The following is an 18,332-nucleotide window of genomic DNA, read 5'->3' on the forward strand; positions in this document are numbered from 1 at the left end:
CATGAGCACAGCTTCACAGGTGAGGGTTAATTGAGCTGGCTGGGTGTGGTATTCTCCACCAGCAAATCCCCCTCTGATCTGCTGCATATAAATACCAGCATCTCTTGGTAGTAGATGCTGGTCATTTTAGTGCTTCACTGTTTTACTCTCTTGTAAACCCACTCAGAGCTTGTGTTATGCATGCTTGTCTGAGTGCCTCTCTCACCTTCCCTGAGGACGGTCTGGACATCTGTTGTTCCTCCCCTCCTTGCATTCTGGGGTGCGTGCATCGAGTAGTGTGTGGTACGGTGACCACACAGGTGCATACACCTGCAGGTTTCTCCTTCTCCCTTGGTGGGTGCGGCCTCCAGACATCTGATGTCTTATGTGTGTGTCAGATGGGTGATGTCTGACACTATTCCCTGTTATGTCAGCACAGTAGCTGACTTTCTTTTCCCTTGGTGTGAGAACACTTGGACTAGCTATGGTTTACTATCTGTATGCATGTGAGTTCTGGGTGGTGCTACTGTTCCATGTGGTATGCGTGACCTTGTGTGTTGGTGTGAACAGTGACATGTTTTGTATGTCTGTGCAGGTGGCCAGACATGTGCTGTATGTGCAGTCCTGTTCTGTGTGGTGTGCCTGACATTGCGTGTTGGTATGAACAGCGACTTGTTATGAATGTCTGTGCAGGTGGCTAGACATGAGGTGTGAACTGTTCTATTCTGTACACAGTGTTGTGTCCCACATGTGTTTTGTACATATCTCCAGGTTCCTAATCAGGGATAGCCAGGGCCCAGATGAAGTCAGTGGGGCCGACCTTATCAGGACAATCACTCGGCTTTTAGGCAGGGGTTCTCCACTTTCCCTGATTAGTAAGGGACAGGTGTTATTCCATCTTTACCTGGAGTGGTGCAATTGGTCTCTGCAACATGATGAGAGTTGTTGTGGTTTTATTAAGACACCATCTTGCTGAGGTGTGGCGCTTTAGTGTGCCGCATGGACATAACAGTTATGAGGATGGTTCTGGTGCTGTGTTTATGTACTGAGGTGGGTTCTGGTACTGTATTTATGTTATTAGCTTGGTTCTCTTATTGCATTTACTGAGGTTGATTTATGCTGTATTTGTGTTATGAGATTAGTTCTGGTGTTGCATCCAAGTGCTGAGGTTGGTTCGTGCCGAATTTGTTATGTATTTGGTTCTGGTGCTGTATTTGTTATGAGGTTGGTTCTGGTGCTGTATTTATGTTATGAGGTTGGTTCTGGTGCTGTATTTATATTATGCGCTTCTGGTGCTGTATTTATGTTATGAGGTTGGTTCTGGTGCTGTGTTTATGTACTGGGGTGAGTTCTGGTACTGTATTTATGTTATAAGCTTGGTTCTCTTATTGTATCTACTGAAGTTGGTTTATGCTGTATTTGTGTTGTGGCTTTAGTTCTAGTATCCCCCAGAGACCCTATATTCACCTCTCCGGATCCTCCGCGAATACCTCGCCCTGCGCGCATGCGCAGTGCAAAGCATGACGCACTGGCGCTGGGCTATGATGCGGATTCCCACGATACTTCCGCTGTGTCCACTGTGTGGAATATCGCGGGACGGACGGCTTCCATTGACTGCAATGGATTCCGGCTATGTGATTTTTCTGCACAAAATAGAACATGCTGCGATTCACCCCCTTGAGTGGAAAATCGCATTTGATTTCCACTCGTGGGCAGGGGAGAATCTTTTAACACAGCATGTCTATGGATGGGCATTGATGCAAAATTGGTGGCGGGTTTCTGGCCGTGAATCCCGCAGCGATAATCCGTCTGTGGGCTTTAGCCCTAAGTTGCTATCTTGCTGCTTTCTGCACAAGCATAATATAGACAGACTGCCTATCAGTGTAATATATATATTTTTTTTTTCACATGATGGCTGTGCCCAAAAAAATTCCACATAGGGTGCCATCTAACCTGAAGCCAGCACTGTATATATACCATATTCATATCACTGTATAACTTTTTCAGAACTTTGGGAAAGTTGCTGACCTCACTTATCAATGTCAGCAGCATGGAGGCTCTTGCATGTATTCAACTGCTGCCAATGATGGATTCCGGCTTTCATTAGAGTTTCCCTTTAGGGCTTATTCAAATGAAGATGTCTGATTTTGGTCTGGGTGACGGTCATCTAAGAGGTTGGACAAGAATAGTACGATTTTTTTTTTTTACAGTCCATGTAAAAATCCTCATGTCTGCATAGCCGCATTGGCTGTAATGTTTCAGACAGCATATGGACGTGAAAATCGCTGGTGACTAAGCCTTTTTGCTGAGTTTCATAATGCATCATATTCTAATTAATAAAAATAATTAGTAAACAGCGTCTGCACAGAGGTGTAAAGCACTCATCTTTATACTAAGCAAAATGAGCAGCAGTGATATATTTAATGTGTGACAGTGTCACCGATGTTACTGCTGACAGCTCCCAGCACCAGCCTAGGAATAGGATTATCGGAGGCTCCATAGATGCAAAGGCCTTCATCTTCCAAATTAATCAGTCTTATTTGCTGCAATCTGGACCCCTGTAATTATTTGCACCGTAACACTTCTATACCCACCTATACCTGTTTAATATATAAAACCTAAAGACCTAAAACAATGTTCATCCTGAGATGCTTGGTTCATGAATAGACTTCAAAGAAGTCAATCTGTTGTCTATCTATGGCAGCCACTAATGGTTGACCCTCAGCATCTGTTACGTATGTAGGAGAATGTGGGACCTCCATCTATTAGCCGAGCAGAGAGCCACTACAAGCGTTTGTTCCTCTGGATGACATATTGGGCATATCTACTTAGATTAGCGTTGTATATACCGGTCTACGTAAATTTTGCACCATCATAAGTGTGCCAAAAGTATTAAGTGACACAAACCACTAAAAGTGGCTGTACCACAATTGCACAGGATAGTGGATAACTCGCTGATCGGTAGGCGATCTCGAGAATGGACCTCCCATGTCCCGCTCTGCCCGATCGCTTCTCCCTTTGCAGTGATGTCACTGGGAATGGAGCATCAGCCAAGCATGTAGGTATCTCCGCAAGTCCCACTGAAAGTGAGTGGAGTGCTAGTGCGCTTACAAGACCAGCGCGCCATTCAGTCGCCTCCTCACTGTGGGGGTTGCATGTTGCATTGAGGAGGATGGAAGACATAAGACCCCTGTTCTCAAGATCGGTGGGGGTCTCAGCTATGAGACCCCTACTGATCAGCAAGGTAACCCCTGTCCTGTGGATAGCAGATAATTTGCAATTATGGTACAACCCCTTTAATATATTTGTTGCATAAAGGCTGACTGAAATCTATGCCTGGTATGAACTAGCATGGGTTTCAGCTGTAATTTACACCCGTCCATGGCATGAATTATAGTAAATCTGGTGGGCCACAGCAGCCACATGCCAAAAGGGCAATTTTTGAATGCCAGAATATAGGCGCAAGAAGGTTTGTTACATACTCCCCATTGAGTTCAATGGATAGCATGTAATACTTAATGTCACCTGTGGGGATGCTACAGGAATACTGAGCACTTGCTGCACAGCTCTCCCACATTTTATCACTGATTTCAGTAACATGATGCCTTGAGATCAACTTATTTTTCAAGTAATTATGAAAAAGTAGAGAACCCGTTTAAGGCCGCTGCATATTTCGCCTTGAGCTTGGGATGTGGATTGAAGCCGTGATCACCGGCTCTGCCGTGCGCTCCGTGATGACAGCTTCTCCTAACTTTGCATGTAGATTAACTGCGGTAATTTACATAAGAAGTGAGAACAGAAGTCATTCCCTGTCAACGCTGCACCTTTACCTCCAGATCTGTCAGCAGACCTATATATGGGGGGGGGGGGGGGGGGGACAACGCCATAACCCATTACCAGAAGCCGGCTGTATTATACTATATACCTCAACACAGCAACAAATACACCTCAAACAAGATTTGTATTAATCTCCACAACTGTGCGGATGAAATGAGACTTCACTGGGATTAGTGCAGTGTAATAACCCAGCTGTCAAGACATAGATCGGACCTAGCAACGGTGGATTTGTCCTGCTTTCCTGAACACAGCGATGGGCTGACACATGAAGAAAGGAGCAATGAAATGGAGAATATTCCAGGAGCCCCTCCTCCCCCGTGTATTATATACTGTGGATAATCACCGTTCGGAAAAATCCAATAGACTCTGTACTTTTAATCCTCACCATTTGCAACATCACTGCTTGCTGTCCATGAATGACAACGGTCTTATATTTAAGGCAGCAGAATGCATTCCTAAGCTCTCACTCACGACCTGCGGGTTCAATCCCCGCATAGTTCAGGTAGCCGGCTAAAGGTTGACTCGGCCTTCCATTCTGAGTCAGTAAAGCTTGCTGGGAGGTAATAAACAAAAAAATTACCTGAAAGTTCTGTGAAATAAGTTGGTGCTATACAAGTCCCTTCCCTACCCAGTGGTTGAAAACCTGTCCAGACCAGGGGCGTAACTATAGAGGGTGCAGGGGATGCGGTTGCAACTGGCCCCTTAGCCTTAGGGGGCCCATAAGGCCTCTCTTCTCCATATAGTGAATAAAGCATTATAGTTGGGGGCCCTGTTACAAGTTTTGCATCTGGGCCCGGGAGCTTCAAGTTACGCCTCTGGTCCAGACCTAATACCTTTCACAGCTGAGGGTTTTGCTACAGTTGTATCCAGTCTAAAAAAAAAAAACAGGAAAATCTGGCAAACACATCAGCAGCACAAATCTGTTACAATGTATCAGTGCAGATGATAGCTTATCAATCTGTTTAGCTCACAGAGGATTGTCTAAATTGATACATTGTAGCCAGCTGTGAGTAGAATCAGGCCCTTTTCACAACTTCGTTAGTGTCAGTTCAGGTTTCTGTCTGTCTTCTCCGTTTTTGGAGGAGAGAAACTGATATAAAATGGGAAAAATTTTTTTATTTTTTTACCCCAATTGATTTTTAATGGGGTTTAAAAAAAAGGAACACAAATTTAAAGGCTTCTGTTGCCTTCCATCCTGTCAGGTTTGGTTTTTTTTGTGGATGGAAATACAATGCTACAGACTGCGCTATTTTTCCGTTAAAAAAAAACCTGAAGCCTGACGGAATGGAAGCAAATTGAAGGTTTTCCTTTTGCTTTCTGTTTTATTGAAACCCCATTGAAATCAATGGAAGAAAAAACTGATCAGTTTTATTTCAGTTTCTCTTACTTAAAAACGGAGCAAGGAGATGGAAACCCTGATCTAGCGCTGGTGTGAACACAGCCTCGGGCCATGTGCACACGGGTGGAATCCGTGTCGGAATTTTCCACATGAATTTCGCCTCCAAAAGCCGCATCAGAAATGCGCGACTGAGCTACGAATTTTTGCTCTGGACGTGTACTTGTATACCTGTGGATTTAGCCCTTTTCAATGTGCAAATCTGCATGTATATTCAGCTCAGAATCCGTGTCGAAAAGTGACACACTTATTCTCTTCCCTTTTTTCTCTGCACGCGGTTCTGAAATCTGCATGCGAAAGATATCCACACTCTATAATCTGCAATGAGGATTCCCATGAAACCAAGGGGGCATGGATCTGCCACAAATTCCACATTTCACCCACAGCAAAATAGCGCCATGTGAACATACGGTTAAGTCATTTTTTCATTTGCTGTGTTCATATATTCATATATGTTTTGGCATATTTTCTATTAACCTGTTCAGTGCTGGGGTACTTCTCTCATTAAAGCGGTTAGGACAATATCCATCCAAATGTCCTATTAGGATGACCCCTGCTCTCTGGGAACCAGAACTGACTCTTAGGTGGCATGTTCACCTTGGACATATGGACATCATAAAGGGGCATCCCCTTGATCGCCCCTACGTTCTATGAGTCACAGTTAAAAGCTAATCTCATTTTGGTGGACCCTCTATCTACCTATTAATTGGACTACTAGTGGTGACTACAAGGGAAAGTAGGAGACAGACAAGATCAGCTGTTTCTAGCCCTCTTAGGGAGCTGGTTCCATATTAAAGGGATTGTCTAACTCCCTTTATAGAACAATTTTTAGGATATGCTGTTATAACTACACAATCCTACAAAAAGTATTTGGACACTTCTATCAGTAGAAAGGATTGTGTCTTATTAGCGTCTCACATGTCCTAAACCATGCTATATAAGTTGCTGACCATTGGAGGTGGCAGCCATAGTTTGTGACAGGAACTGCACACTATTGTATGAACGTGTCATCTCGCTGCATACAAGCCGTCCGTCACGAAGCCCAATGCATCAGACCATCTATAATTGTGCAAGAAGCATCTTCATTGGACAGTTGAGCAATGGAAGAACGTTCTGTGGAGTGATGAATCACACTGCTCCATCTTCACATCAGATGGAGGTACCTGGCTGTGGAGGATGATGGGAAACGGCTTCTCCCCGAGTATGTTGTGCCAACATTTAAGTACGGCGGAGGTCCTGTTATGGACGGGGATGTGTTACATGGCATGGTCTCGGTCCATTGGCTGTAGTGACAAGACCCATGACCACGGAGGTGTACCCTGACATTGTAGACAATAATGTGCTGCTGACAGTGTGGTAATACTCTGGGAATGGTCGGCCATACTTCCAACAAGGCAACGCACCTTGTCACACATCCAGCGCTGTTTTACATTGGTTTGAGGATATGGATGTTCCAGGATTGGACTGGCTGCACAGAGTGCTGATCTGAACCCTACTGAGCAGACGTTTGCAGGATGAGTGGAGGGAAATATGCTGAAGAGTATCAGACATTAGTAGAAAATATGTCACAGAGAGTATCCAATGTCATTAGGGCCAAAGGAGCCCCACTAGGTAGTAACTTATGGAAATAAATACTGTATTTGATTCTTGCTCAGCTGTCCAGTTACTTTTGGTAGGATAGTGTACTTCTATGGCAAACTACAGCATCTAAACAATGACATGGAAGCCATGGGTTGTAATACGCCGGCAGATAAAGCACATATCTGTAGAGTGACCAGATATACCCCAGAGAGATGTTTATAATGTTACTCATTTACTTTATTATATTTAATTTGCACTTGTGCATTTTACAGCCGCACTGAGTCAGGACGCGCTCCCCATGCTGCATATATAATGCAGATATAAAATAATAACTTATCGCCAGCCTGCAGTTTATCATTGTACAAGATTAATTCAGCTCTTGGAATATGCAAATATAATGCTTTGCGTTTACGTTCATCTGTCTCAAATATATCTAAGCACCAGTTTCTAACTAATCAGCCAATAATTTACATAGACGTCCTCGGGGTCATAAATCGTGAAAAACCGCAGCTCTATAGTTATCTGAAGTGATAAAAAAAGTTTATAATTGTTTCTTAAAGGGATGTCTGGTATCAAAAATCAATTTTAAGGTGCCCTATTGGAAAGTAAGAGTGAATGGAGGTCCCCAGTCAGAGTCCTTATCTATTAGCTAGGATAGAGAGCAGCTACTGAGAGGGTTTTTCTCTGGAGGACCTGGCACATGCATAGCTCATTGATTTCCATGAAAACTGTGTAATGCTTCATTTCTCCTGCGGAGGTGCTGCAGGGAAATTAAACACTTGTTAGATTCTCTATCACTTTACAACTCCAGGTCCCAACAAGGGACAACAGCTGATTATTGGGAGCTCTTTCTAATAAGAAGTGATTGTACTGTCTTCTGTGACTTCTTAGGGGTGCATTCACACAAATGATTTTCCCATGCAAGTTGCATCCGATTGTAATATGGACAGAACTCTCACAGGACGATAACCCATTAATTTAAATGGGTTCATTTACATGAGCGATTTTTCACTCACACCAATAGTGCGAGATTGAAAAGTCGCGGCATGTCCTATGATTGGGCTATATCGCTCATTATTTGCTATGGGACTTAAAGAAAAATCTCACCGCACTCACATGTGGATGCAATTTTTTATCTTTACTATGGAAACAATATGTGATTTTCAGGCACGTAAAAAATCACATGTACCACAATAAGATGTTTGTCTCGCAAAACGCATCGCACTCTCATTACAAATCACAGGTTTATGAGTCCGAGCTTCTTGGACCGATATCACACTCACCTGTGTGAATGCACCCTAATGCATCCTGAGCTGAAAGAGACCCCCACTTAGCATACCTCTCTATTAGCAGGAGCCATATGAAAGTTGTTCTTGACCATGTTGGACTACCAGCACTCAATGCAGCTGATGTGTCTCCCAGCAGCAAACCCTCTTAATAGCACTTTCTTTCTGGGGGACCATCAGTATGAATGATGGCTGTCCAGGCCATGCAATACATTGAAAAGGGATATCTTAGATCAGATAAATATGGCAGCATTCCTTAAAAAATAGCACCACAACTATCCGCAGGCTGTTTGCGGTATTACAGATCTGGTCCATTCACCTAAATGGAGCTGAGCTGCAATTCCAGATACAACCCATGGACAGGTGGGGTGCTGTTTTCATAGTGCAGCAGCCATGTTTTGCTAATCCTAGATATTTACTTGACATATATACATTTACCATTCCTCTTTGTTAGTTCTATGGATTTTAGAGCTTTTCACTGCCACAAATCAATGGTTTCGTTTCAACGAGCGGGATACTCGCGTGATATTACTACGCACGAGAAAATATAGCCTTTCTGTATTTTCTGAGTAGTCAGAAAATACTGCAAATTTATCACATTTTGACCTTTTTGGTGCATGGAAAGGTAATGTGTCCAGTAAACTGTGCCTAATAGATAATCCCATGTGCGCCATCTTGATAAATTGGACTCTTTTTGCACCATTTTCACACTATTGATATATTTTTCATAGAGTATGCAGCACATCTGAAGACCCTGATGCCGTCATTCCTCCTGGAAATGTAGAACTTGACAACAGAGTGATACCATTATGCTTGCCCATACCTGTCCCTACCCCATGTACTACATATTTCTACATTATATCATCTGAATTAAATAGACTTGAGGCCCCTCGTCCCAGAACTAGACATTTGAGTTCTATGAACACATACCTAGTCTTGCCTGCGTAGTACCTATCCCTGAGATTTGCTCATTGGGACCAAATGAGTGCAGAATAGATTACAAATTACAATTAATTAAAATTTGAAATTTAGAGGGTAACTCCACCTTTAACAAAAATTCACAATTCGAATCTACATTAAAAGTTCAGTAAGTTTGCAAATACATTTCTTTATTGTTTGTGCGCAGATTTCAAGTTATTCCCTGCCATTTCTTTTCCATTCACATTACTGCTGCTTTCAAAAGCAGATAGCAGTTTGGCTCCACCCCTTTGTCAGACATGTGACTGGACAGCTTAGCTCTAAACTCTCATAATACACGATAGTAACAAAAATCAAGCAGAATAATGGATTTAGCTTTGGATGTGAATGGAGTAGAAAGCGCACAATCCCTCCGAGTGAATGAATAAATCTGCGTCATCTCACAACAGTTTTCAGCAAACAAACATCCCTTTGAAATGACAGAACTTGGTCTTTTGTGCACGTCTCGGTATTCAGCGGAGCTCTGCCATATAATTCTTGTCTCACAACCATCAATTGTGTCTGTCGCGTCTCAGCGTTTAAATGTATTTATCTGCTCGGCAGCAGCGGACACTTTCTCCTTGCTTACCTTTTAGGGGTCTGGTTTATTCACATCTACACTAGGGATTCAGTTTCCCCGCTTTGTTATGGCAGCATGAAAACAGAACCCCCTGGGTGAACGGATCCGTCTCCTAATGGAACCAAACTCTTCCCAAAGGGACCCCCATTGACTATAATGGGGTCTATTCGGTTCCTGCACCTGGCCGGGATTTTTACCTGCACGCACGTCTTTTCAATCCCCAAATACAGAACAAAATGTGAAAATTTCAACAAGTAAATGTCCTTGTAAAAATATGTTATTTTTCGTACACTATTTGGCTTGTCTCTCTGACGTCTGTTCTTTGTCCTCCTGTGTTAGTGGATGCAAAGAGCGTCTCTTGCTTTGGAGGACCTGTCCTATCCTGCATCCCATGGACAACTTATTGATTTATAAATAGGATTGTGTAATGCTTTGATTCTCCTGTGGAGGCGCTGCAGGGAAACTGAACACTTGCTGCTAGTTTCTCCCACAGATTACAGCTGATCACTGAGGGTCACAGCAAAGAAAAATGATTGTCAAGAGAGCCTTATAACAAAAAGGCAGAATTTAGAAAAGAGACCCCCTCTATAAAAGAAGGTGGGTGACATACAAAACGGCAGTCATTCCATCTTCCATTGAGTTGTCATCTAGCTCTGTAAGAGAGTGATTAATCTACCTTTTCAAGATACTATATATGGTGGGAATGTGTCACAATATAACTAAGCTGATTACCATTCAGGAGTCCGAGAAAGCTGGGTTACAACAATGGCGGATGTGTTCATGTCAACAATATTGGATGCCATCCAGCTTTCTCGTGAAAAATAAGTAAGATGGTAGATTTTATAGACAATATCCATACATTGAACTCTTTGTCTATAAAGTCAGCTGCATATCACCTTTATCAGTGAGACAGTGTTGCTGCCCTTCTGAAATGTAAGTGGGGGGAACTTTTGATTTTTCTTATGGGTGATATGTGGGTATGGGGATAACTTTTTTCTTAAAGAGGCACTTTTTCAGAGAACTTCTGCTCATCTTATAGCCTGAGTGTGTTTTTTTTTTTTTTTTTTTAATCAATCTTGTACTTTCATTTTTATTTCCATTTTTCCACTATAAATGCCGGTTGAAGTGCCTGCCACTAGGGGCTTCCCTTACAGCTCCTCTGCAATTCCCTGCCAGTTGTTAGATATTGAGCTTCTGTAATAGCTGGGACGTTTTCTTAGCTGTGGGAGAGGTGGGGGGCTATTTTCACAGTATTCTCCCTGCACTCACAGACTGACAGATATGAAGGCACTGTGTAAAAATTCTCCATATTCTCTGCCTCTCGTGTGTGTATATTCTCTGTGTTTACTAGTCATTTGACCAGAATGTCTCTTAACACTCAACTTCTGTAATTGTCCTGGGACAACAAAAGGGTAGCATTCAGATACTGCCGCCCTGCTGATTGGACCAGAGATGGTGAAATGCAGCATAGGAAGTAAGGGTAAGGAAGTACATGACAGTGAATTACTGGTAGAATAGTAGACTTGTGACACCTGAAGATGGATTAAAAACACCAGGTCAGCAGAAAAATGGAAAAGTTGACCTGAAAATCAGAGCTTAGAAACAAGATATAGGGTGCAAACAACAGCAAATGAGAAGGTAAGGAGAATCTGGTATATTTTACAAAATTGCTGAAAACTTAGGAGAAAATGTAAGTAATTGCATCTATAATTGAAAACTGTTTTGTTTAAAAGAATTGTCTATTAGGAAATTTTGAGAAAATAAAGGAATCCCTCATTCGGGTCAGCCATGAATTCAATGGAGCAGATAGTGGCTACAAAAGCATCTCCCACTCTGGAGGACCCAGCACATTCATACATCACATGGATAGCCTATTAAATTCAATAAGAACTGTGTAATCTTTCATTTTCCCTCAGGTGGCGCTGCAGAATAATTGAACACTTTCTGCCAGACTCCAATTATAGCTGATCACTGCAGATCCCTTCAAACAAAAAAGGATCAGAACCAATTAGTGATTAACTTACAATATTATGAGACATTTTTATGGTACTGTAGATCAGACACCAGAGAATTTTTCTGTTTTAGGTTGGCAGTAGTGCAAATGTAATGATTCTAATGTAGGCAAGTAGGCTCTGTTTGCCACGACTGCATGTGGAAGCTCAAAGTTTACAGTAGTTGGCAGTATTACATAGAAGCCCCCATAGGGTTGTACTCAGCTGGTAGCCTATTAGTCTTGGAATGCATGTTTGACACCAAATCATGCATAGAATTGTGTGCCTGTCCATCTTCTATATATTATACAGCCACAAAGGAGTTTCTCAGCCATGAAAGGACAAGAGGCTGCAGGCTAAGTGCTAAAATGTAGGGCATGAAATACGAGGGTGACTTGTTATACCCCTGCTATCTACTTTAGGGGGCAGATTATTATGTAGCATATGGAAATGGTTACATCACTACTCTTCACGTACAAAATACAGCGTTTGTTTACTACATCTAACATTTCTGTTCTTGAATACTCCTATGGCACCATAGCATGTAGGCTCCATGGTTATCACTCCCACCTCATACCTAAAGTATCCCATAGGCAGCAATCGTAAGCAGAATTTATATACTGGACTCATAGTGTGGCATTATTTTGGGTACCTGTCCTACTTGGCTTGGTTGTTATTCTTTGAAATTGACCCTAGTGTTTAAGATAGAGACATCAGACTGTGAGTCCAACTGGCTACCAGGTCCAAGGGTGGACCGGCAGTAATCTTGGCATCAAAGGTCATGGGCCCCTTACTAACAAGTATAGCCATGATACACTGGTTTGGGTAAATAAATTGCATATGTTCTGATGACTTGTATTTGTCACCCTTGTGCTGTCATGGACCTTCTGGTGACCCTTCTGCTCACACACTGCCAGGGACTGATATGGTTCTATGTAATAAATGCTGGGTAATATCTTCCTCTAATATTATATTGGCATTACACAAAAGGTTAACAAATGGGAGATGCCACAATGCCTCTGCAGTGCCACCTATTGGAAGGCAGCTTAAGAGGCATTGTAGCATCTCCTAGTTGCATATTAATGTTTCTAGTGGAGTTAACTCTCTTGATTGATGCCCAATAGTACTTTTTGCAAGCTAAGCAGCTCATGACTACTTTTTGGTCCGCTGCATCAACAGGCCCCATCACCAGTGGGTTATCACCGAATATCCAAGTTTTTATGGCGATCCTATAGGCTCAGTCATTACAGACCAGAAAGGCTGATGGAGTGTATTGATATGTATAATCCACACCTATACCCCTGCATGTCACAGGGAAGGATGTCCGCCCGTCCTTATAGCCACATCATTAACTATTAAGTGTTTTTGTTTGCCTTATAGTCTTTATATTATAGGGTTTGATAGAGGAAGAAGGGGACAACCGTCCAGAGTGACATTACTTCCCAGCTGGAGGGTTCCTTTAAATTTAGACTTTTCGAATCCTACGAAATTAGGGGTGACCTTCAAGTGCAGCGTTGCCTCCTTATAATTGCAGGCGAGGTATTAGACGTATATAGTAGTGTTTGTGTGTTGTATTTGTGGTGTTGACTGGAGCTCCATTTTATCTCTTTTAGAATATAGAAGGTGAACGGATCTGGAAGGCAAAACATGAGAGATTGGAGAAAGCTTGATTAATCTGCGCAATGAAAAGAAGATTAAATACAGGGGGACTCTGTGACTTAGGCAACACAAGGAGTTTTATTGTCTTCTTAACCCTTCCCGGGCTCGAGTCATAACATTCGTAAGCCCAGTATCCCACAACCTATCATGTTGACTCATTATTCCTAATTTGTATCCTGTTGCTCCTTTAATTTTTAGGAAAGAACCAAAAAAAGAAAAGAGGCCAAAGCAAATGAAAATTCTTAAACAGCAGCTGCCACGAAGATCCTATAACTTTCCCTGGATGTGATGATAGATAGTGTAGTCCATGCCTCATATAACTTACAGGATGATAGGGATTGTAGTCCATAACAAAAAAAATTATAAAAACGAACTGGGATATTTTTGACTTCTATCAATGGTATTGATATTGAATGCATGTAGTAAAGTGAAGAGGGCAAAACTCTTCGCTATATAGCTGGACACTGGCTGCGAAGTGGTTAACCCTTTCATCCGAATAGAACTCAGTAGCAATGCTCTGTTAGGTATCTCCCACACAGAAGCTAATATTAGAAAATATCCCACATTGCAAAAAAAATCAACATAGAAACAGAACTGAGTTATTGTCAAACTGATACTTGAGATCCAAGCCGGGGTGCTGGGTAGGTGGAATGATACAGGGTAATGAGGGGAGCAGAGTCCTGGTTGAAGTTGAAGGGTAGGAGTGTGCCAGGGCACATACTGTATCCATAAGCATGATGAACTTATCTTAAAGGTATAGTAAAATAATTGAGATTCTCATGGGCAGTGCTGAGACTTGCAGTCTGTGGAACAGATAGAGTGCAGAACTCTGCTTTTCAAAGGCAATGTAAGCATATTCCAACCTGACCTCTTAATCCCTAGCTAGGATTAGTCAACCATGGTCTTCAAGACCCATAGACCTCAATAGTAGCCAAAGGGTTACATTTACAATAAGTATTAAGAGTATACGTAATGTTTTCTAAGAAATTTAATACGCAACAAACATGGATCATATGAGGTCCACCAATATATTCTGTGGACCTGTGTCTGACCAGTGGTGGTGGAACCTCTGGGACTATGAAGCTCTGACAGCCTCAGTCCTGATACATATAGAGCTATAGTTCTACTACATGAAACAACATAACAATGCAATTACACATAAGCACATGGTTCAAAGGTCATAGGTGTCTACTATGATGATAATATACCTTCAAGGCAGCAGGTTCTCCATAATCCTGAATGAGTCATCACCTCTTCGTTCTTCTTGCTGGTTTCATTGTCATTGGTGGATTTCGCTTTACAGACCCCTCTAGAATACAGCCAATAATCCGTGCCCACTGCTATGGTCATCAGACTAAAAGCTGCGAAGGCCCCCACAGTGGTAATTAGCATCTGAACACCTCTGTCACACATCCTCATTCTTGGTCATTGTAGTTGGGCTCCTTTCTTGAGAGGAACCTGGTTGAAGTAAGGTCAAACACCTACTAAGATTGTATTTCAGAATAATCCAGCCTGAAGAACAAGTTCAATGACCTTGAGAAGAGTCAACTTTTGCTCCTTACACTTGTCCTACCACCTTTAAAAGTAATAAGGTATAGAGGTTGTACTTTGTGATGATCTCCTTGGGCTCAAAACAGTAGGGTTGGAAGTTTCCTAGTGTTCAGCTTCAAAAGTAGATGCCACATTGATCCCAACTGCAAAGATTGTTCTTTCTTTAGTGTGATAGGTGCATGGACTGTGGTGCTGAAGGGACAGCTCATAGCCAGGCTCCGTGGTGCTGAAGGGACAGCTCATGGTCGGCTTCAGTGATCTGCTCAAGGTGCTGAAGGGACAGCTCATAGCCGGGCTCTGTGATCTGCCCCTGATGCTGAAGGGGAAGCTCCTAGCCCGGTTCTGTGCAGCTGAAGGGAAGCTCCTTACTTGCTCTTCATTCAGTCACTGCACAAATGTTCTGTCTGCCTTGTCCTTGTGCAAACTCAAATGACGCAAGAAATGCTGGTGCATGATGTAAATCCCTAACACCATAGCTCTGTAGTAAGTTGCAAACTGATGCTGAACAGGTTGCTCTTGCTTTCTGTGCAATCTCCTGGCATGTGTGTTGTCTTGGATGAGCAGCTTCACCCTCCAGCTAAAGGTATCTGATGTATCAGGGTTAGGAGAAACTACAGAATCCTCCACTAAACCTTGTTGCAATTCTTCTACTGGGACTCATTGCAAGCATATTTCAGAATTCTGCATCCCATGGTCTGAAGAGAACTTGGGTTTTCTATGCAGACATAACTCAGTTCTTGATGTGCCCACCTAGGATGGATTCTAACTCTCATTCTCCTGTACAAGACAAAGTTCCCATTCCATCTTATGTTTTATGTTCCAGGGAGTCTCTTTAGACTGTTAACCTAGGTCTCCATCCTAAGCGAGTACATTCAGCAGATGTCTCACAAGTTAACACCTACCTCTAGCAGCTCTTCTTATCTTTAAGAGGTCTTGCCTTGCTGTAGATTCTTTCTTGCGCTTGCTTATAGACTCTTGTGCTGTTCCTCATTGAACACTTTCCATCTTCTGTCTTCTTTCTCTGTATCAGATAGTGTCTTCTCCTTCCTTTCATCTGCTCCAGCCTCTGTCTATACTCATTGCTTGCCTCTTCTGTGTCCTTCCATCCAGCCTCACATCTCCTGACCCTGTCTCTCTCTCTCTGATACTTAGTATTACACAGCTATTCTCCAGATCTGCTATCCTCGCCCCTACAACGCCACTCAGACTTTCATTATGCAAAAACTGAAGTCTACTGATGCAGAGAGAATGAGACCCTGGAGAAGGCACGTTTTTAAAGGGACAGTGTCCATGTTCTGATTGGGAAGCTAATCATCTGAGGAGCTGCACATACCCGTCCAGTTTATAATTGCCCACATCTCATTCCAGAGCTGTGCCTGTCTCCTGCTCTGCTGTAAGGGCTGCAAATGTCATTTGTAAAGCATGTCCATGCATCCTCTCTGTGAATCTTCAGCTGGCTGCTCTCTATGTCACTCAGTAAAAGTGATGGCCAAATAGCAGTTATTATCCCTCAAAATGTGAAAAAAAACAATGTCTTGTGTGTGCGCCTGCATCATATGGATAATATTATAGCCGTACAGGATCTGTGTTGTCTATACATTGAAAGGGCAACTGGTAAAATTTACTCTAGTCTATGCTATTTAACTAGAATCACCTTTAAAGGGATTGTCTGATTTGCAAAAACCCTAATATAGAATTATGTATATATATATATATATATACCTAATCACACATAATTCTCTATATATAACCAATTGCTTGGTAGCAGAACACAATGGGATCAGTTTACCCTTACCCAAAATAGTGTCTTCTAATGTAATGATTTCTGAGTAAGTTCAGTTGACTGGAGATAATCACAATCTCTGCCTCTAATCATATTTATAGGATCAGGGAAGCAGAAACCTTGGTTGCTTCTTTGTAGCGTCTACACACTGGAAGAAAAGTGTTTGCCAGTGATTTTAAAGCCCCGATCAAAATAGTCAACTGTCAAAAGGTTATATTTGACTCTTTTTAACCCTTAACACTATTTTGTGAAGAAGGCAAAGAGCACGCAGTGTGTAGATTTAAAGGGGTTGTCCAGTTGTAAAAAAATTGCTGGCTTGTCCTCAGGATAGGTCATCAATAGTAGATCAGTGAAGGGTCTGTCACTCCGAATCCCTGCTGATCAGCTATTCTCTGGGATGGTGCACTTGTGCACTGAGCTGATTTCTGCAGGAAACAGACAGCTCTATTCCCACTGCACTGGTAAGGCTTGGCATTAAAGGGTATTGAAAGGAATGGGAACTTTATCTGTAATACCAAGCCTGGCCACTGCAGTGAGAATGGAGCTGTTGCCTCCTGCAGAAATCACTTAAAGGGGTTGTCTCGCGGCAGCAAGTGGGGTTATACATTTCTGTATGGCCATATTAATGCACTTTGTAATGTACATCGTGCATTAAATATGAGCCATGCAGAAGTTATTCACTTACCTGCTCCATTGCTAGCTTCCCCGTCTCCATGGCTCCGTCTAATTTCGCTGTCTTCTTGCTTTTTTAGACGCGCTTGCGCTGTGCGGTCTTCTCCCCTTCTGCTCGGTCCAGGCACGAGCGGCGTTCTGGCTCCGCCCCCTTGTATGCATCATCGCGTAGCTCCGCCCCATCACATGTGCCGATTCCAGCCAATCAGGAGGCTGGAATCGGCAATGGAACGCACAGAGCCCATGGTGCACCATGAGAGAAGACCCGCGGTGCACCATGGGAGAAAACCGCAGTGCATCCCTGGGAAAGGACCGGCGGCCATCTTAGGGAGAAGATTTTTTAAAGTCCTTATTTCGTCGGATCGATAAGTAGCAAGCGGTTTAAAAACTGCTTTACTTTGCTATTTTATGGCAGGGGGGTGACAGGGGGAATGGGGTAAGGTAAAAGTTTGAGGTTTGCCGCGAGACAACCCCTTTAATTTCATAAGCACATGGGCCAGGGGAACAATTGATCAGCATAGGTTCTGGGTGACAGACCCTTGTCTATCTATTATTTATGACCTATCCTGAGGACAGGCTAGCAATAGTTTACAGTTGTACAACTCCTTTAATTGTAGCATAGACAGTGATGAAATATATATCACAACTCACACCTCCATTTTTCTTCTTGTTATTCTTTAGCACCTTTTCTTATACATCATTACTGTAAAATCCCTAATTATGCAGATCTAGCAGAGCTAAATTGTCACATACAGTAACTCTTTGAGGCTGAATCATTTGTGCATCATTAGATCATTAGGACCTGAATAGTTGAACTAGGTTAAACTAAAGGTACATGTACACACATGATTGCTCAAAATTCGTCAGAAACTGACAGTTTTGAGTGATCATTCTGCATAGGTACTAATGGGCTAATGAGCCCTTTTGTACTTCATTGCATGTATTTAGAGAACAGCAAGTGGTCTGCTCTCTAAATACATCACTATTGTTCTCCAGAGGGACAGCGGCTGTTAACAACTGTTAAAGAATGTTATCAGCTGTTATCAGCACTGCCTGCGGA

General features: G+C 42.5%; 1 protein-coding gene across 1 annotated transcript in view; it reads right to left on the bottom strand.

Annotated features, from left to right (window-relative positions):
* Positions 1 to 14,685, bottom strand: part of CACNG3 (calcium voltage-gated channel auxiliary subunit gamma 3) — a 96,486-nt gene extending 81,801 nt beyond the window's left edge. Inside the window, exon 1 of the mRNA XM_066576541.1 lies at positions 14,475 to 14,685. Coding sequence (XP_066432638.1) covers positions 14,475 to 14,685 — 211 coding nt within the window. The remainder of the gene's footprint in view (positions 1 to 14,474) is intronic.
* Positions 14,686 to 18,332: the final 3,647 nt, after the last annotated feature.

Source organism: Eleutherodactylus coqui, chromosome 8 (genome assembly GCF_035609145.1).
Source record: "Eleutherodactylus coqui strain aEleCoq1 chromosome 8, aEleCoq1.hap1, whole genome shotgun sequence".
NCBI classification, from domain to species: domain Eukaryota; kingdom Metazoa; phylum Chordata; class Amphibia; order Anura; family Eleutherodactylidae; genus Eleutherodactylus; species Eleutherodactylus coqui.